Source organism: Erithacus rubecula (genome assembly GCF_903797595.1).
Source record: "Erithacus rubecula genome assembly, chromosome: 1".
NCBI classification, from domain to species: domain Eukaryota; kingdom Metazoa; phylum Chordata; class Aves; order Passeriformes; family Muscicapidae; genus Erithacus; species Erithacus rubecula.
In genome coordinates, this window is record NC_136658.1 from 101,256,502 (window position 1) to 101,270,094 (window position 13,593).

Genomic DNA, 13,593 nt, shown 5'->3' on the forward strand with positions numbered 1-13,593 from the left:
TAAAATGGCTCACCGAGTTACTTTTTTTGTTCTCTGTAAAGATTATTATTTTTCTACAATTTCCCTTGACTATATGAACAGAAAGATGGCGTTTAGTACATTTAAGGGCAGAAATGCAAACTGGATAGAAGCTCTGGAGTCTGAACTGAGAGCAGTTTCAACACTGGGCAGAGCTGGTAGCACGGGCAGAGGGAAGACTCTGCTTGCCCATATTTGTCTTCAGGGATGCTTTTGATAGGAACATAGTGCAAATACTGGTTTGTATCCTGAGATTCCATATTCCTGATCTTCAGCTACAGCCTGAAGGGTATCAGGATCACATTTTAGAGCTTAAAGTTAGAGTGAAATAAAAATATTTATTACATCGTTACAGATCACACTGAGGCAATTTTGGAAAGTGTTTTGAGGTAAAGCAGTTTGTATGAACACAGTCAAAAATGGTTAAAAGCTGAGTTTCCTGTGTCCTTTGTGGCCCTCAAAGGAAGGACAAATCCAAATTTTGTTATATCCCTTTGTTTATTGATTTGTTCCTTCAAATTCTATCGCCTTTGGAAATTCAGGAGTTGCTTTGAGGCCTTCAGCAGTATAAATTTCATAACAATTCTTGCACATTTCTAAATTTCTGCAAAGCAGCTTTTCCAAATACTGACTTTTCTGCAGAAAATTGCTACTTTCTTTTGAGTTCTGGCTCAATCTGCACACAGCAATATTCTTACTGAGATGTCATACTACTATCTTCCTTTTAATCCTGTGACTGGTAGGGAAGACTGACATATCTGAATTGTTTCTTCTTAGGAAAGTAGGTGTAAAATGAGTATAAATAAAACTGAAGGGGTTGGGGATTTTTTGGGAGGGTGTTGTTTGGTTTTTTTGTGTGGGGAGGGGTTTAGTTTTTTTGTTTCTTTGGTTTTTTTGGGTTCTTTAAACAAATATAGGAGTCATAATTCTAGGATTTATTTAGGTTTTTAAATTCAGAATTATTATATCTCATTAGAGAATTTTCAGCAGTCTGGAGAAGTGTTATCAGTATGCTAGAAAACAACCTTGAACCCAATAAATTTTTTTAGATATTCCCATTTTTATTGGGCATATATGGGTAAGAGTTACGGAGAGATTTTCAAGAGAACCTTATTCATGTGCAAATGTCATTCTTCTAATATCTATAATAAATATTGTAATTGTCGGATATCTCTGTCCATATCAAACATTAATGAGTAACTTCAGAAAATAACACACTCATGCAGAGTTAGCAACAGATAAATATCTAATCATTCAGAAACAAGACAGATACCTTCCTGGGATATTCTTTATGCATCTGCTTGACAGCTGAACAGAAAATTAACTTAGCATTTGAGATGGAATGACAGGATCTGTCTTTATCTGAGAACTGTGTGAGTTCTTTAAGCCAGAGAGGGAGCAAGGGAGAAGCCATTTAGCAGCACTGCATTTTCAATGTTTTCAGTTTTAGTGCTATAAAAGAAGGGCAGTTGCATTTGCAAAATGGATGATTTGGTGATAAAGACATTCCAGTATTTATTGACCTTCTGAGTCATCAGGATGTGGTAACACTCAATTGTTCCTGAACACAGAAGCACAGCTGATGGAGCAGGCTCTGGTACACCATACAATAGACATAACTTTAAGGACCTCTACCTACAAAAAGTCTGCATTTTTTCTAGTCATTCTCATGCCAAACCTATTTTTTTTCCTGTCCTTTTTTATATAATACCTGGGAAAAAGTTGGTTTGGGTTTTTTAGGTTTTTTTTGTTTTGTTTGTTTGCTTTTTGTTTTGTTTTGTTTTGTTTTGTTTTGTTTGTTTGTTTGTTTGTTTTGTTTTGTTTGTTTGTTTATTTTGGGTTGGGTTTTTTTTTTTCTTTGGGGGGGGGTGTTTTTGGGTTTTTTTGTTTTATTTTTTGTTTAATGGTTCCCCTCCACCCCCTGTGAGTGAAAAGCCACCTGAGAAAACTGACATTCCATGAACAAAAATATTTGCAACTTTGAAGAAAAGGATTTGGGGATTCTGGTGAAAGCCAAGTTGAACATGAACCAGCAATGTGCCCCTGCTACAAAAAAAGGTGACTGATGATCTGTACTGCATTAGACAAAGAACTGCCAGCACACCAAGGGAGGTGGCCCTTCCTCTTTACTCAGCAGTGGTGAGGCACTGGAGCACAGTGTCCAGTCCTGGACTGGCTGGTGCAAGAGAAACATGGAGAGAGTCCAGTGAAGAAGAGAGAAGGTGATAAAGGAGCTGGAGTATCTCTGCTGTGAGCACAGGGACTCTTGACCCTGGAGAAGGGACAGGAAAATCTCACTGACAGATACACAGATACACAACAGGATGGAGCCAGGCTCTTCTCAGTATTGCCTGGTGACAGGACCAGAGGCAATGGGCACAAACTGGAACACAGAATATTCCATTTGAACATCAGGAAACACTTCCCACCATGAGGGTGACTGAAGCCTGGCACAGGTTGCCCAGGAGGAATGAGGAGTCTCTGTCCTTGGCAATATTCAAAAGTGATCTGAACATGCTCCTGGGCAAACAGATCTAAGTGTCTCTCCTTGGTCATGGGTGTTGGACAAGATGATATCCTTGTTTCCTTCTGATCTCTAACATTTTGTGATTCTGTGATTCTATAAATGAAAGAAATGGGAGGAATAATACAACTCTGTTAGCTTGTAATTTTTGAAAGAAGCATTTCTGCTATTCTGGCATATGGTGCTAAGTAAGGGTAAGGGTATAAAAATTGCTCTTCTTCAGGATCATTGGTTCCCAAGAAAAAGCATCGTGTCCTGATTATGAGGACATAGTATACCTAGAGGCATTTCATGCTATGGTGTTATCTCCCTACTGCAGTTTGTTGAAAGCTAAAGGGATTTTCATCTGTGAGGGTACACTTTTGCACAGCTCTTCATACTTCTGTCTCCTCTGGGAACATACATTGATCTGCTGCAGTGAAAACATTTAGTATCATTCTGACACATCTCCATTCTAGCACTTTAAGACTCACTGTCCCAAAATTTCTTCAGTAATGGTCCTGGGAAGCCTTATTGAAATGAGTAGCTAATTTAGCATTAATTTGTAACTAGCACTAAGATATCAAATGTGCACTTAAATTCAGACTACTGGCAATCCACATTTTACTCATCCTATATGCCCTGTACAGTACAATGCTTTTTTGATTTATTACTATCCTTTTTAACTTTTATCCTTTTAACATTTTTACCTGCAATCCATAAGTGCTATACTCTGAATTTCTGATACCAAATATCATAATAGAAAGTTATTTTTTAAATTGAAAATTTCTCATACTAAATAACATGTAGGTATACTATTATTATGCTTTTAAAATTTTTATACAGTAACTTTCTTGAATCACCTACCTCTAGTATAAGTTTTACAATTATTGGAATCCCCTACATTAACATATCACTGGTTTATAGACAAGTATGTGTAGACATATAGACACATATTCTCTGTAAGAAATCTTTAACTTCCAATAAAATTTATTTAGATTGATATTCATATACTGCAAGAGTGCAGAGTTACATTATAGGAATATTTTTGCATATCTGTACAGTCAGATTATGGACTTTTTTCTGTTAATGTATCTGAAAGGAAGCTTTAATGTTTGATAGGGAAATTAGTTAATTTTATGTAATTTTGCCTTCCATGTTATTGCCAGTACAAGTTCATAATTAAGGTTATTGCCATAATTTTGTTCAAGTATTTTGTACTAAGAAGGTGAAGTTTTATTAAAATGTAGAAATCAACATCAGATTGAAGTTTCACTTTGATTTTAAAAAAGAGAGGCATCATAGAGAAAATTCAGTGACATAAAAATTTACACTTTTTTTTTCCTACTTTACTCAAAAAATAAGTTTTAGTGTATTATAAGGATGACAAAATTAAATTCCCTTTTTAAAGGCTGATTTTTATTTAATTTTTATTGTTTGGGACATCAATAAAAGACCTTTCACTTCAGTCACTAGCTCCCTCTTACGAAAGGAAAGCATTATTCTAATGCAGTTAGATTTTGCATTTTGACATTCTCTTTTGACAGGTGTGGAGTGATGGGGAAACTCAGGATGGCAGTGTGTACCACTTGTGTCAGAAAAAGATAATATGTGAAGGTTTGGCTTCCAAGGGTGAAAACAAGCATTAAAACTAAGCAATAATTTCTGGTGTGTCTAATTCAAACCTATTGAAACTAGTATCTTGTAGAGTATTGATATTCAAACAGTCCTGGGGGCTCATGTGCACTGGGTTATTCCAAAGTATCATGCACATAATTAGGTGACCCTTGAGGGAAGAAGTCAGTGCTTATGTAATTCAATTGAGGTCAAAAGCAGTTTCCAAACTGGGTTGGCCCCCCAGGGTATGGAAGCAGGAGATAATTTCTAAGGCACAGAGGAAAATTCCAGCTGGCTTCTGTCCATCTCCCTGCACTTTTCTTCTGTTTTCCCCATACCTGATGCACTGTCCCAGCACTTGCAGCTCTGTTGGAAGCTTTGTGGAAAAGGCAATCTGTGATTTCAGATATCAGAACCAGCAAGTGTGGGAGTCAGCCACTTCAGAGCCTGGGAAAAAAAAAACAAAAAAAAAAGCAACCACAAAACCAAATAACAAACAAAACCCAAATCCAATAAAAGGGAATCCTGCATATAAATTTGTGAACTGAATGAATGCTCCAGAAGCCACTGGGAGGGCAGTGACCTGCTGGGGCCACCAGACCCTGTCCCCAAGAGGACCTCAGTGCACAGGAATAATCCTGGCCTTCCTCCCTCACCCTGTGCCAAGGCATCAGGAGTGTCCTCAAAAAACCCTGCTGCTATGTAGAGGCTTTAAAAATTTTTGTGTGAAAGTTTAAAAGCTCACAAAGAGCCTTTGAAGCCATGGGCCGAGAGCACGAGTAGATTATCAATAACTTTTTTTGTTTCTGTCTTGAATGAATTCTTTTCTCTCCAGCTTTCAGGCATCCAAATAACTGTAACAGAAGTTACTTGGACTGAGAAAGGACAAAATTGTGTCTGCAAAATCATGAAAAAACTAATTAATGAAGTCAACAAAAGTTTGTCCCAGAAATGTTGTGGACCATTTATAGAAAGTGGATGTCGGCACAGTGGCTCAGTTCACTTATTAAAATTTAAAATAAAACTGTAAAGACAAGATTTTTCTCTGTCTTTCTTTTAAATGTTCAGTCTTGAAGGAGTTGGAAATGAAGTTACTTTTCCAACTCAGTCGAAAATAAAGTTATTTTCCAACTGTGTATGATGAGGAGAAGCATAAGAGAGATTTCCTGACTTCCTGTTTGCTCTCCAGTGTGTTTACCCTGGTAAACAATATAATGGCAAAGCACCAGAGTGGACAAGTAACAGGAAGAGTCCCACTTTCCCTTCTGTCATGAATAGGGATGATGAGGGATGCTGCCTGCACAGCACTGAGCTGTAGAAATCCATCACTGAGCTCTCTCTGGTGAGGCTGGAGACTGATAATTACCAGAGGTCTTTTTTTTTGTGAAAAAAGCAGAGTTTTGTTGATGAAACCATCTAGCTCATTTTAGAGATGTATTTATAAAGAAACCTTGCTTTAAGTGTTTAACTTTCAAAGCAACTCCTTTAAATGTAGATGAGAATATTGCAAAAGCTAAAGTTTAGAGAAGTTGTTCTTGGTCTGTCTGTGTTCTCTTGTCTGTTTTCCTCCTTGTGTCTCTTCCTTTTCTCTCTAACAATTTACCTGTTCATTTAACTTTAAGATAAATTTGATTTAAATGGGTTTGTTGTCTTAAATAAAAAATACCAAACAGCTTTTATCTTCCTGTTTTTGTATTTTGATCTTATAGATCTCATTTTAGCACTTGAAAATCTATTGAATAACAGATGAAAATAAAAACCTTCATTTATAGGTACATAAAGGTTCTAGTTTATTTTATACTTGGGAATATTTGTGACTGGTAGATTAGGAAAAAATTAATTTGATAACTTAACACTTCTTCTTATCACCACGTTCAGGAAAAAAAAAAGGCAAACAAGCAGACAAAATAAATGCCCCAAAGATATCATGTCATAAGTAAGTTAAAGTACAGTTTAGCAAATGCCAGTTTTTAAAATCCCTAAACTCATGTTGTAGGGTTTTTTTTGTTTTGGTTTTTTTTTTTTTTTTTTTTTTCCCTTGCTTTATTTGTTTCTCATCTGGTCCCTCTAGTAAGAGACATATGGAAAACTTTCTTAATTCTAGCACATGAGCATATTTTACCCTCTGCAGTATGTGCATACTCCAGACAACTCTTCTGCCTGCTACATTTTCTGTTGCCTCAGAGGTTTTGCATCTAATACATCCTTCATGCTCTAGCTGTAATCAGCAACCTCATCCCCATTTTCTCCTTTTTCTTCATTCCTACCTGGGGATTATTTAATTTTCTTTTTCTTTTTCTGTACTGTGAGCCCATTATCTTGGCTTTTTTAACTTATACTGTTTGTGTTGCTCTGCCTTCTGTACCTGCTTCTTTTTGTTTCATCCCAACAGCCTTGGTTTCTGACACAGAGCATGAGATGAGTCAGATTGATAGCACAGCTAGTATTTAAAATTGAAATAAGGGAGTCTGTGTCACCAGTGGGCATCTGGAACTGTATGTTTTTTTGATAATACTTTGAGCTTTTAAAGGAAAATTCTATTAGGGAACTCAGCAGATAAAAATGCACCCAAAATTTTTCAGTGCCTTGTATCTGACAGTTTAGAATGATCCACTCCAAACAATGAATTGAAACATTCTGAAATATTTCCAAAATGCTTCTCTTATGGAGCAGGAAGCCCTAGCTGCATCTGCTAGAGGATCTGCTGTTGCGATGGAAACTTGGATGTGCCTCAGACAAAATTCTGTCTCTGGCAATTGACATTGTCACTGTTGCAGAACAGAGTTCTTTAGTACATCAAAACATTTATTCATAATTTTTGCAAAATTCACTCCAAATACTGAAGGATGCCTATGCAAAAATTTTACTAACCTTGCTTCTTCAGAGATTGGGAAGACAGTAAAGTGTCCTCCCTTTTTTTTTCCCTGCCACGTCCTTCTAGAAATATTTAAATAATGAGATTCAGTAACGTGAAGAAAACATGATACTTAGGCACACAGGAGGGAATGAAAGAGAATATTTAAATGTGAAAATTGTATAGCCAAACAGCTCCCTGTATACTGCTCCCTGTCATCCAATAACAGGACACTCTCATCTGGCTAGTTTGCTTTTAAATCTGAGTTTGATGAATTGTTCAGGACCTTTCTCCAAGGATGAGTCTTCCAAGAACAAATAAAAAGCATTTTACCAATCTGAAAAAATAGAATTAAGTGACTTTTTATGATTTTTTCAAGACACGATAAACAGATAAAATATTCCAAGTAACTACTTAATGGAGAAATAATTTACACTAGTGAAAATATATTCTTTAAAAAATGAGTGATTTTCAATTGCATGTAGAGGTAAGAATGGGAATTGGCTCTTTACCAGCTTAAATGCAGCAAGAGTGATCCATATTCAGTGGATCCTTTCTTTGATTTGCATAAAGCTTAAACAACTTTATTTTTATTATACAGCCAGATTCTCAAACATGGTAACAAATTATACTTACTTCTTCATTATAAGGAAATAATATTGTGTTTGTTTTCCTTACAAGTCCATTAATTAGATCAACAGCTAAGGATCATTCTGTTCAAAAATTTACATTTCTAAGACTATTCTCTAATTTAAAAGTTAGTTACAGGTTTACATTTTCTGTCGAAAAATTGGACTCTAGAGTTCTTTGAATTAAGTTTTCATATTCTTTATCCTTAAGAATTTCTATCCCCTCTTATTGAACAGAAAAAGGTGTTAAGAAATTCATCAATGAGATTCTGCCATGTCTGATACACACAAGTCCATTATGAATAAGCAATCAGCTCATAGAGGATGAGAGTGGTGATAAGGAAGTGAATGTTTCCTCAGTGCTCTCTGCAGGATCCTCTGTCAGCAGGCCAGGGGTAAAATGCATTTTACAGAAGAGAAGGACTGAAATCTTACACTGTCACAGTGTGCTCCTGGGGAGTACTCAGCTTTATACACTCATTTGCTCCCCACCTTGAAACACAAATTAAAAAAAAACAAAAAAAAAACAATTTTGTCTTTTTTGCCTGATTGAATCTCATAGCGGAATGTGGGAAGGCAGACAAAGTTCCCTGGTCTCTGGCTGACTCACTTATCAACATCAACAGCAGATGTAGTAACAGGTTTCAGAGAGAGCACAAGCTCATGAGATCTGTAGGTGATACAGAACATTTTGTCCTGGGAATTTGGGCATTGAAGATTGCGGTCACCAATCTGGCAGTGCCTGAGGTTGAAACGTCCTTCATTCTATAATTAATCAAAAGATTCTTTTTAATTAAGTTCTGTAAAATGTTGCCCCTTCCAGTTTAAGGCATACTCAGCGCTGATGAATAGGTGGCTCTTGGTGTGTTGCTCAAGTTCCAATTTATTAGACTTTTCTTTCTATTTTTGTTACATTACAGAAACTCAACTTACTGTATGAAAGTGTCCATTTCGCTGACGGTGGGTGAAAATGACACTGGACTCTGCTACAATTCAAAGATGAAATATTTTGAAAAAGCTGAACTTAGCAAAAGCAAGGAAATCTCATGTCCTGAAATTGAGGATTTTTTATTTCCATTTAGGGAGCCTGAAATTCTGTGGTATAAGGTAAGGAATGCAAGAGATTTATACCTTCAAATATATAGTATGCAATGTTCTTACAGTTCTCTTGATCTAAATGTTTTATGAAGCTTGGGTTGTTTTTAATTCTGTTTAGAAAAGACAACAGAACCAATGGTAGAAAAAAATGAACTAATTGAGAAATTCAAATGCTTTCTTTAGTAAACTGTATTAAATATTTACATATGCTTTACCTGAATAAACAGCTTAATTTTTCAGGATAAAATTCAGCAAATACTTCCAAAACTTCAGTTTCTACATGTATACTTAAGGTTGTATTTGCAAATGTAATTTCATTGTTTTTATCAATAACTTTATTTTAATATTGGGTAATGATTTCTAGATCGTTACTTAAGGGCCAAGTTCTTGCAAGTAGTGTTGCCTGTGGGCAGTGCAGTACAATTATTTATGGTATACAAGACCGTGCTACATAAAAAGTAAAATTTTCTGGCCTGGAAAGATAATGTCCAAATTGACTGATAGCATATTTAACATAGGAGAAATATAGCCAAGTACTTGCTTATTCTCATCTTGGATTTTGCCTCTGTAATAAAATACTTTTTTTGATTAAGGATGCACCTTTTTTACATTGAGAGAGATTTGATTCTAAGATGGTTTTAGAAAGAGATGTATAGCATCTTATCTCTCCTCATTTTCTTCTTCTGTTTCTCTATATATTTTGTTTTTAATTGAATTTAAAAGATAAAAAAATCACCTGCAGCCTGAGCTGGTGGTAATATAAAAGTCATAGATTAAAGACATAATTGTAACGCTAAATAAATAAATTAAATACAAACCACTGAGAAAACTAATGTCAGAAAAAAATAACCAAAGGAATCAACTCCCTTTTCTAGCCAGAGGCATAAATATCAAATCAGGTGATAAAATTAGTTTTAACCAACATCTCTATAGACTGAATTTTTATATATTTAGTTTATATATATATATATAACTAACATGGGCTCTTGCTTAGCCACCTTGACTTTGGGCAGCATTTTCCACAGTGTTCCATTTTAAGTGTAAGAGCAAAATCCCTGAAGTTTTCTATTCTCTTTAAACAGGAATGCAAGTCAAAGACGTGGAGATCAAGTATTGTGTTTAAAAAGGACACTCTTGTCATTCGGGAAGTTAGAGAGGATGACATTGGAAATTACACTTGTGAGCTAAAATATGGATTCTTTGTTGTCAGAAGAACCACGGAGTTGACAGTTACAGGTAATTACAGGCTCTTTCTATCTCTTATATTTAGAAAAAAACCCCACTGAATATTTTGATTCCAGCTGTGTGGTTTTGAGCCATAAAATTTGAGCACATTGGTGTGTGCCTGGGTACGGATGGTATGAATGATTGATGCATTAAAACTGTCTTAATACTTCACAGTGGTATCTGTGATTCCTTGACAAGTCTGAGTTTTGAACAGTTTTTTAAGATTGTGGGCATGTTTTTTGTGGGTTTTTTTTTTGTTTGTTTGTTTGTTTTCTTTTTTTTTTTTTTTTAATTTTTTGAGTGGAAAGTGTGGTCAAGGAACAGGTAAATTCAGAAAGCATGACCTCTTGCAGAAAACAAAAAGTCATGATGTCTATCATACACTGTCATGTGATTAAATTACTTGGGACATAGAAAAAGCTGTAGCAATAACTCCACAATACAAGCCTTTGGACATCAGAACAGCTGCAGCCACAAACCAAGAGCAGCAGCTCTGTCCCAGTGAGGCCATTGCAAGTCTGTGACAGGTTCATAATGTGGGACAGGAGCATTTTCCTCTGTTATTCTCTCCCCACTTTCTCTAATTTACCGTCCAGGAACTTCCTGATCTGAGTTGTCATGAACTATGGTTACCAATTAATCTATTTTACATTAGTCTGTTTATTTTTTAATCCATTTAGTCTTGGCTTCAAAAATGCTTTGAAGTGTCAAGTTCCACACTGTAATTATGTAATATGAATAAACTCTATAATTCAGCAAACAGCAATTGCATAAGATGCATTTAACATAAGTTGCTTTTAAAGCTGCCATATCAATATTTAAAATCCATTATCAATGAAAACAAAATATATACTCTAATTGTAACATGGACAGCAGCAGTATAACATGAAGCATGGTCCATTTAATTTTCCATGCCTAGCCAGACCTCTTAGCCTCCATTTTACAATTATGTGAAACGTACAGCTGAACGTACATGTAAGGCAAAAAAATGAGCTTTTACAATTGTAGGATTACACTGGTAAGCAGGAATATGTCATGATCTCTGTAATACTGTATAGTTTCATGGTATATTTCCTAAAAGAAGGCAGAATTTTCCTGTCAAAACAGAGGTGAATTAGATCCATATGGGTGACAAAGAGTCTTGCATGTATAAGTTCTTGGACCTTCCAAATATCTAGTAAATCAAGAAACAAATATTTCAGAATGATTTTGTGGGTTGTTCTTGATCCTTTTTTTGTATCTTATATATAAATCTGATGTACAGCAGCAACTAGTGACAGACTTAAGTTAAGCATTAGGTTGAATTGCAACAGTTTCCTTTAATGGTGAAAGGTTTGCTTTCTCTTTCACTATATCACATTTTCCCCCCACATTAACAGAAATTATAATCAATTAGGGAAGGCAGTTTTCTGCTGTTGGAAATTATATTGTTTATGTTGTTTTGGGAGATTCAAGGAATCAATCATATTTATTTAAACTCAATAACCAGGATCTCTTTGTTATTGTATAGCATTGATTTATTTGGTTAGTACAAATAGGCAATTACTGTCGAGTGATTAACCCCACAACAAACACACTCTGTTTGATTGACTCTGATATAAAGGAAGCAGAGAAAGATTCAAGTGTGTGATTTATACCAAGAATAATGTGAATTATCTTTTGCAAAATTTGATATCTGGATTTCAAAGTATACATTTAGTGCATCTTTAAGTGATCCCTTCTGTCCCTTTGGTCAGTGCTGCACAGCAGTATTTCAACAGGCTCAGAATGACAGAAAAGAAAAAAGCATTGGAACCAGATTCATGTTACTATTTGTAGGAATAGTTTAAGAAAAATGTAATTCATCACTTGTAGTGTAGGTAGGAGTTCAGTATTTAATGTTTAACTAGACAGAGACAGAAAGAAACTTGGCTGATTTTGATGTGTTAAAAATGAATGAATTCATGGGGAGGGAACTATTCAATTTCCACCTCTGCAAACCCCAGCAGATTTAAGGACAACCTCCAAATTAGTAAACTCCTTTAACAGTACTGTGGGTCTTCATATTATCTTTATACTATTATGTGAATAAATAGAATAAGAAGATAGATTCACTCACAGTAGATTTATTAATTTTTGTTGCACCTGTTCCTCACAACCTCCCCCTCTGGGCAGCTGTGGCCCGTCACCACTGAGGGATTCCCTTCTTTTTCCCACAAAATGCATTTTGTCAGAATTTCTGTCTCCTTTAGGGAAAGCTGCTGCTCTTACAGACTATTAACTATGGGTGTAATTATAAACGTTTTTTTTAATATTGCTGTTGTGTATTCTTGTTATTATAACTCCTGTGTTTTACACCTTGAACATCTGAGTGCCTCAGAGAAACATGGAATGGCTCTGATACTGATATATCATTACAGTTGAAAAATAAGAAGGGAATTCACACATTTTGAAAAAGACCAAACTCATTTAATAGGTAGTATCCATCTCATCTAAGTATAGCAGCTGAAAACTCCTAAACCATGGAAAAAGGAATTTCCTTTCTTTTTAAAAATGAGAAAAAAAAAAAAATTGCCTGTTCTTAGCTTAAATTATAAGGACTCAATGCCTCCTGAGGTACACCTTTCCAGTACACCATTTCAGTATGAACATGGCTCACTTTTTTTTTTTTATTTGTTTGGTTTGGTTTGGTTTGGTTTTTTTTTGGGGGGGGGGAGTTGTTTCTTTCTTTGATCTTAATGGAAACTTAATTTTTTTTTTAAGATCTGTATCTCACACTGAAAGATATTATTGTCTAAATTATTTGAATCAATTACTTTATTGTTCTGAGGTGGGACCTAGAAATTCCCTGTTTTTCAAAACAAAAATGATATGCTGATTATTTTAGCTTGTAACTAATCAAAATACTCACATAAAAAGCATAATTGGTAGGCTTTTTGGTTTGTGGTTATGCAATTACACATTCTAAAATGTCCTGAAATTACACATTCTAAAATGTCCTGCAATGTACAAAGTCATTTGCAGACTTTAATACTTCAGATTAGCAGGTTTTCTTTTATATGGGGAATTTTAATTAAGGCATACCTGCTGTCTCTGGCATAATTAATTAAGAATGTGTTTAGTATTGGGAAAGAATCCTATTAAAAATTCCTATTAGTTTTAAGTTAGTCATGGTGAACAATATGGGTCGAAAATACTTTGCTTCAGATATTTATTTTATTTAAATAAAAGGTTTAATAATATTCTTTTTTACTTTTACTACCAAGGCATTTGTAAACATTTTCTTTATAGGTCAGATGAAGTCCAGCCTGTTTCTGAGAGAGAATATCCCTATCCCCACTGCAATAACATGTAGTTCTCCATCATGAACCTCATAAAGCAAACATACCCTTACAGTTGGAACATTACTCATTCTGGTTTAGTTTTTTTTAATATTAAAATACTTTTTTAATTCTGTCAAAAATAAGAAAGGCTTATACCTTGTGGATGGAATCAGTAGGTTCTTAGTCCTGCAGCCTTTCCTCACAGACACCTTTTGTTTTCTTTATTCAATGATTAGACCCTGAGAAGTTCCCTTGGAAACGACTCCTGCTGGAATGAGAACAATCTTAGATTTACTGATTCCAGCATGTTTGCAATCAAGCTATAGGAATAATAAATACACAGGG

General features: G+C 35.1%; 1 protein-coding gene across 1 annotated transcript in view; it reads left to right on the forward strand.

The window, feature by feature from the left end:
• The window catches only part of IL1RAPL1 (interleukin 1 receptor accessory protein like 1), a 661,715-nt gene that overhangs the window by 396,790 nt on the left and 251,332 nt on the right, over positions 1–13,593 (forward strand). The window contains exons 4-5 of the mRNA XM_079311813.1: positions 8,542–8,728; positions 9,802–9,955. Coding sequence (XP_079167939.1) covers positions 8,542–8,728; positions 9,802–9,955 — 341 coding nt within the window. The remainder of the gene's footprint in view (positions 1–8,541; positions 8,729–9,801; positions 9,956–13,593) is intronic.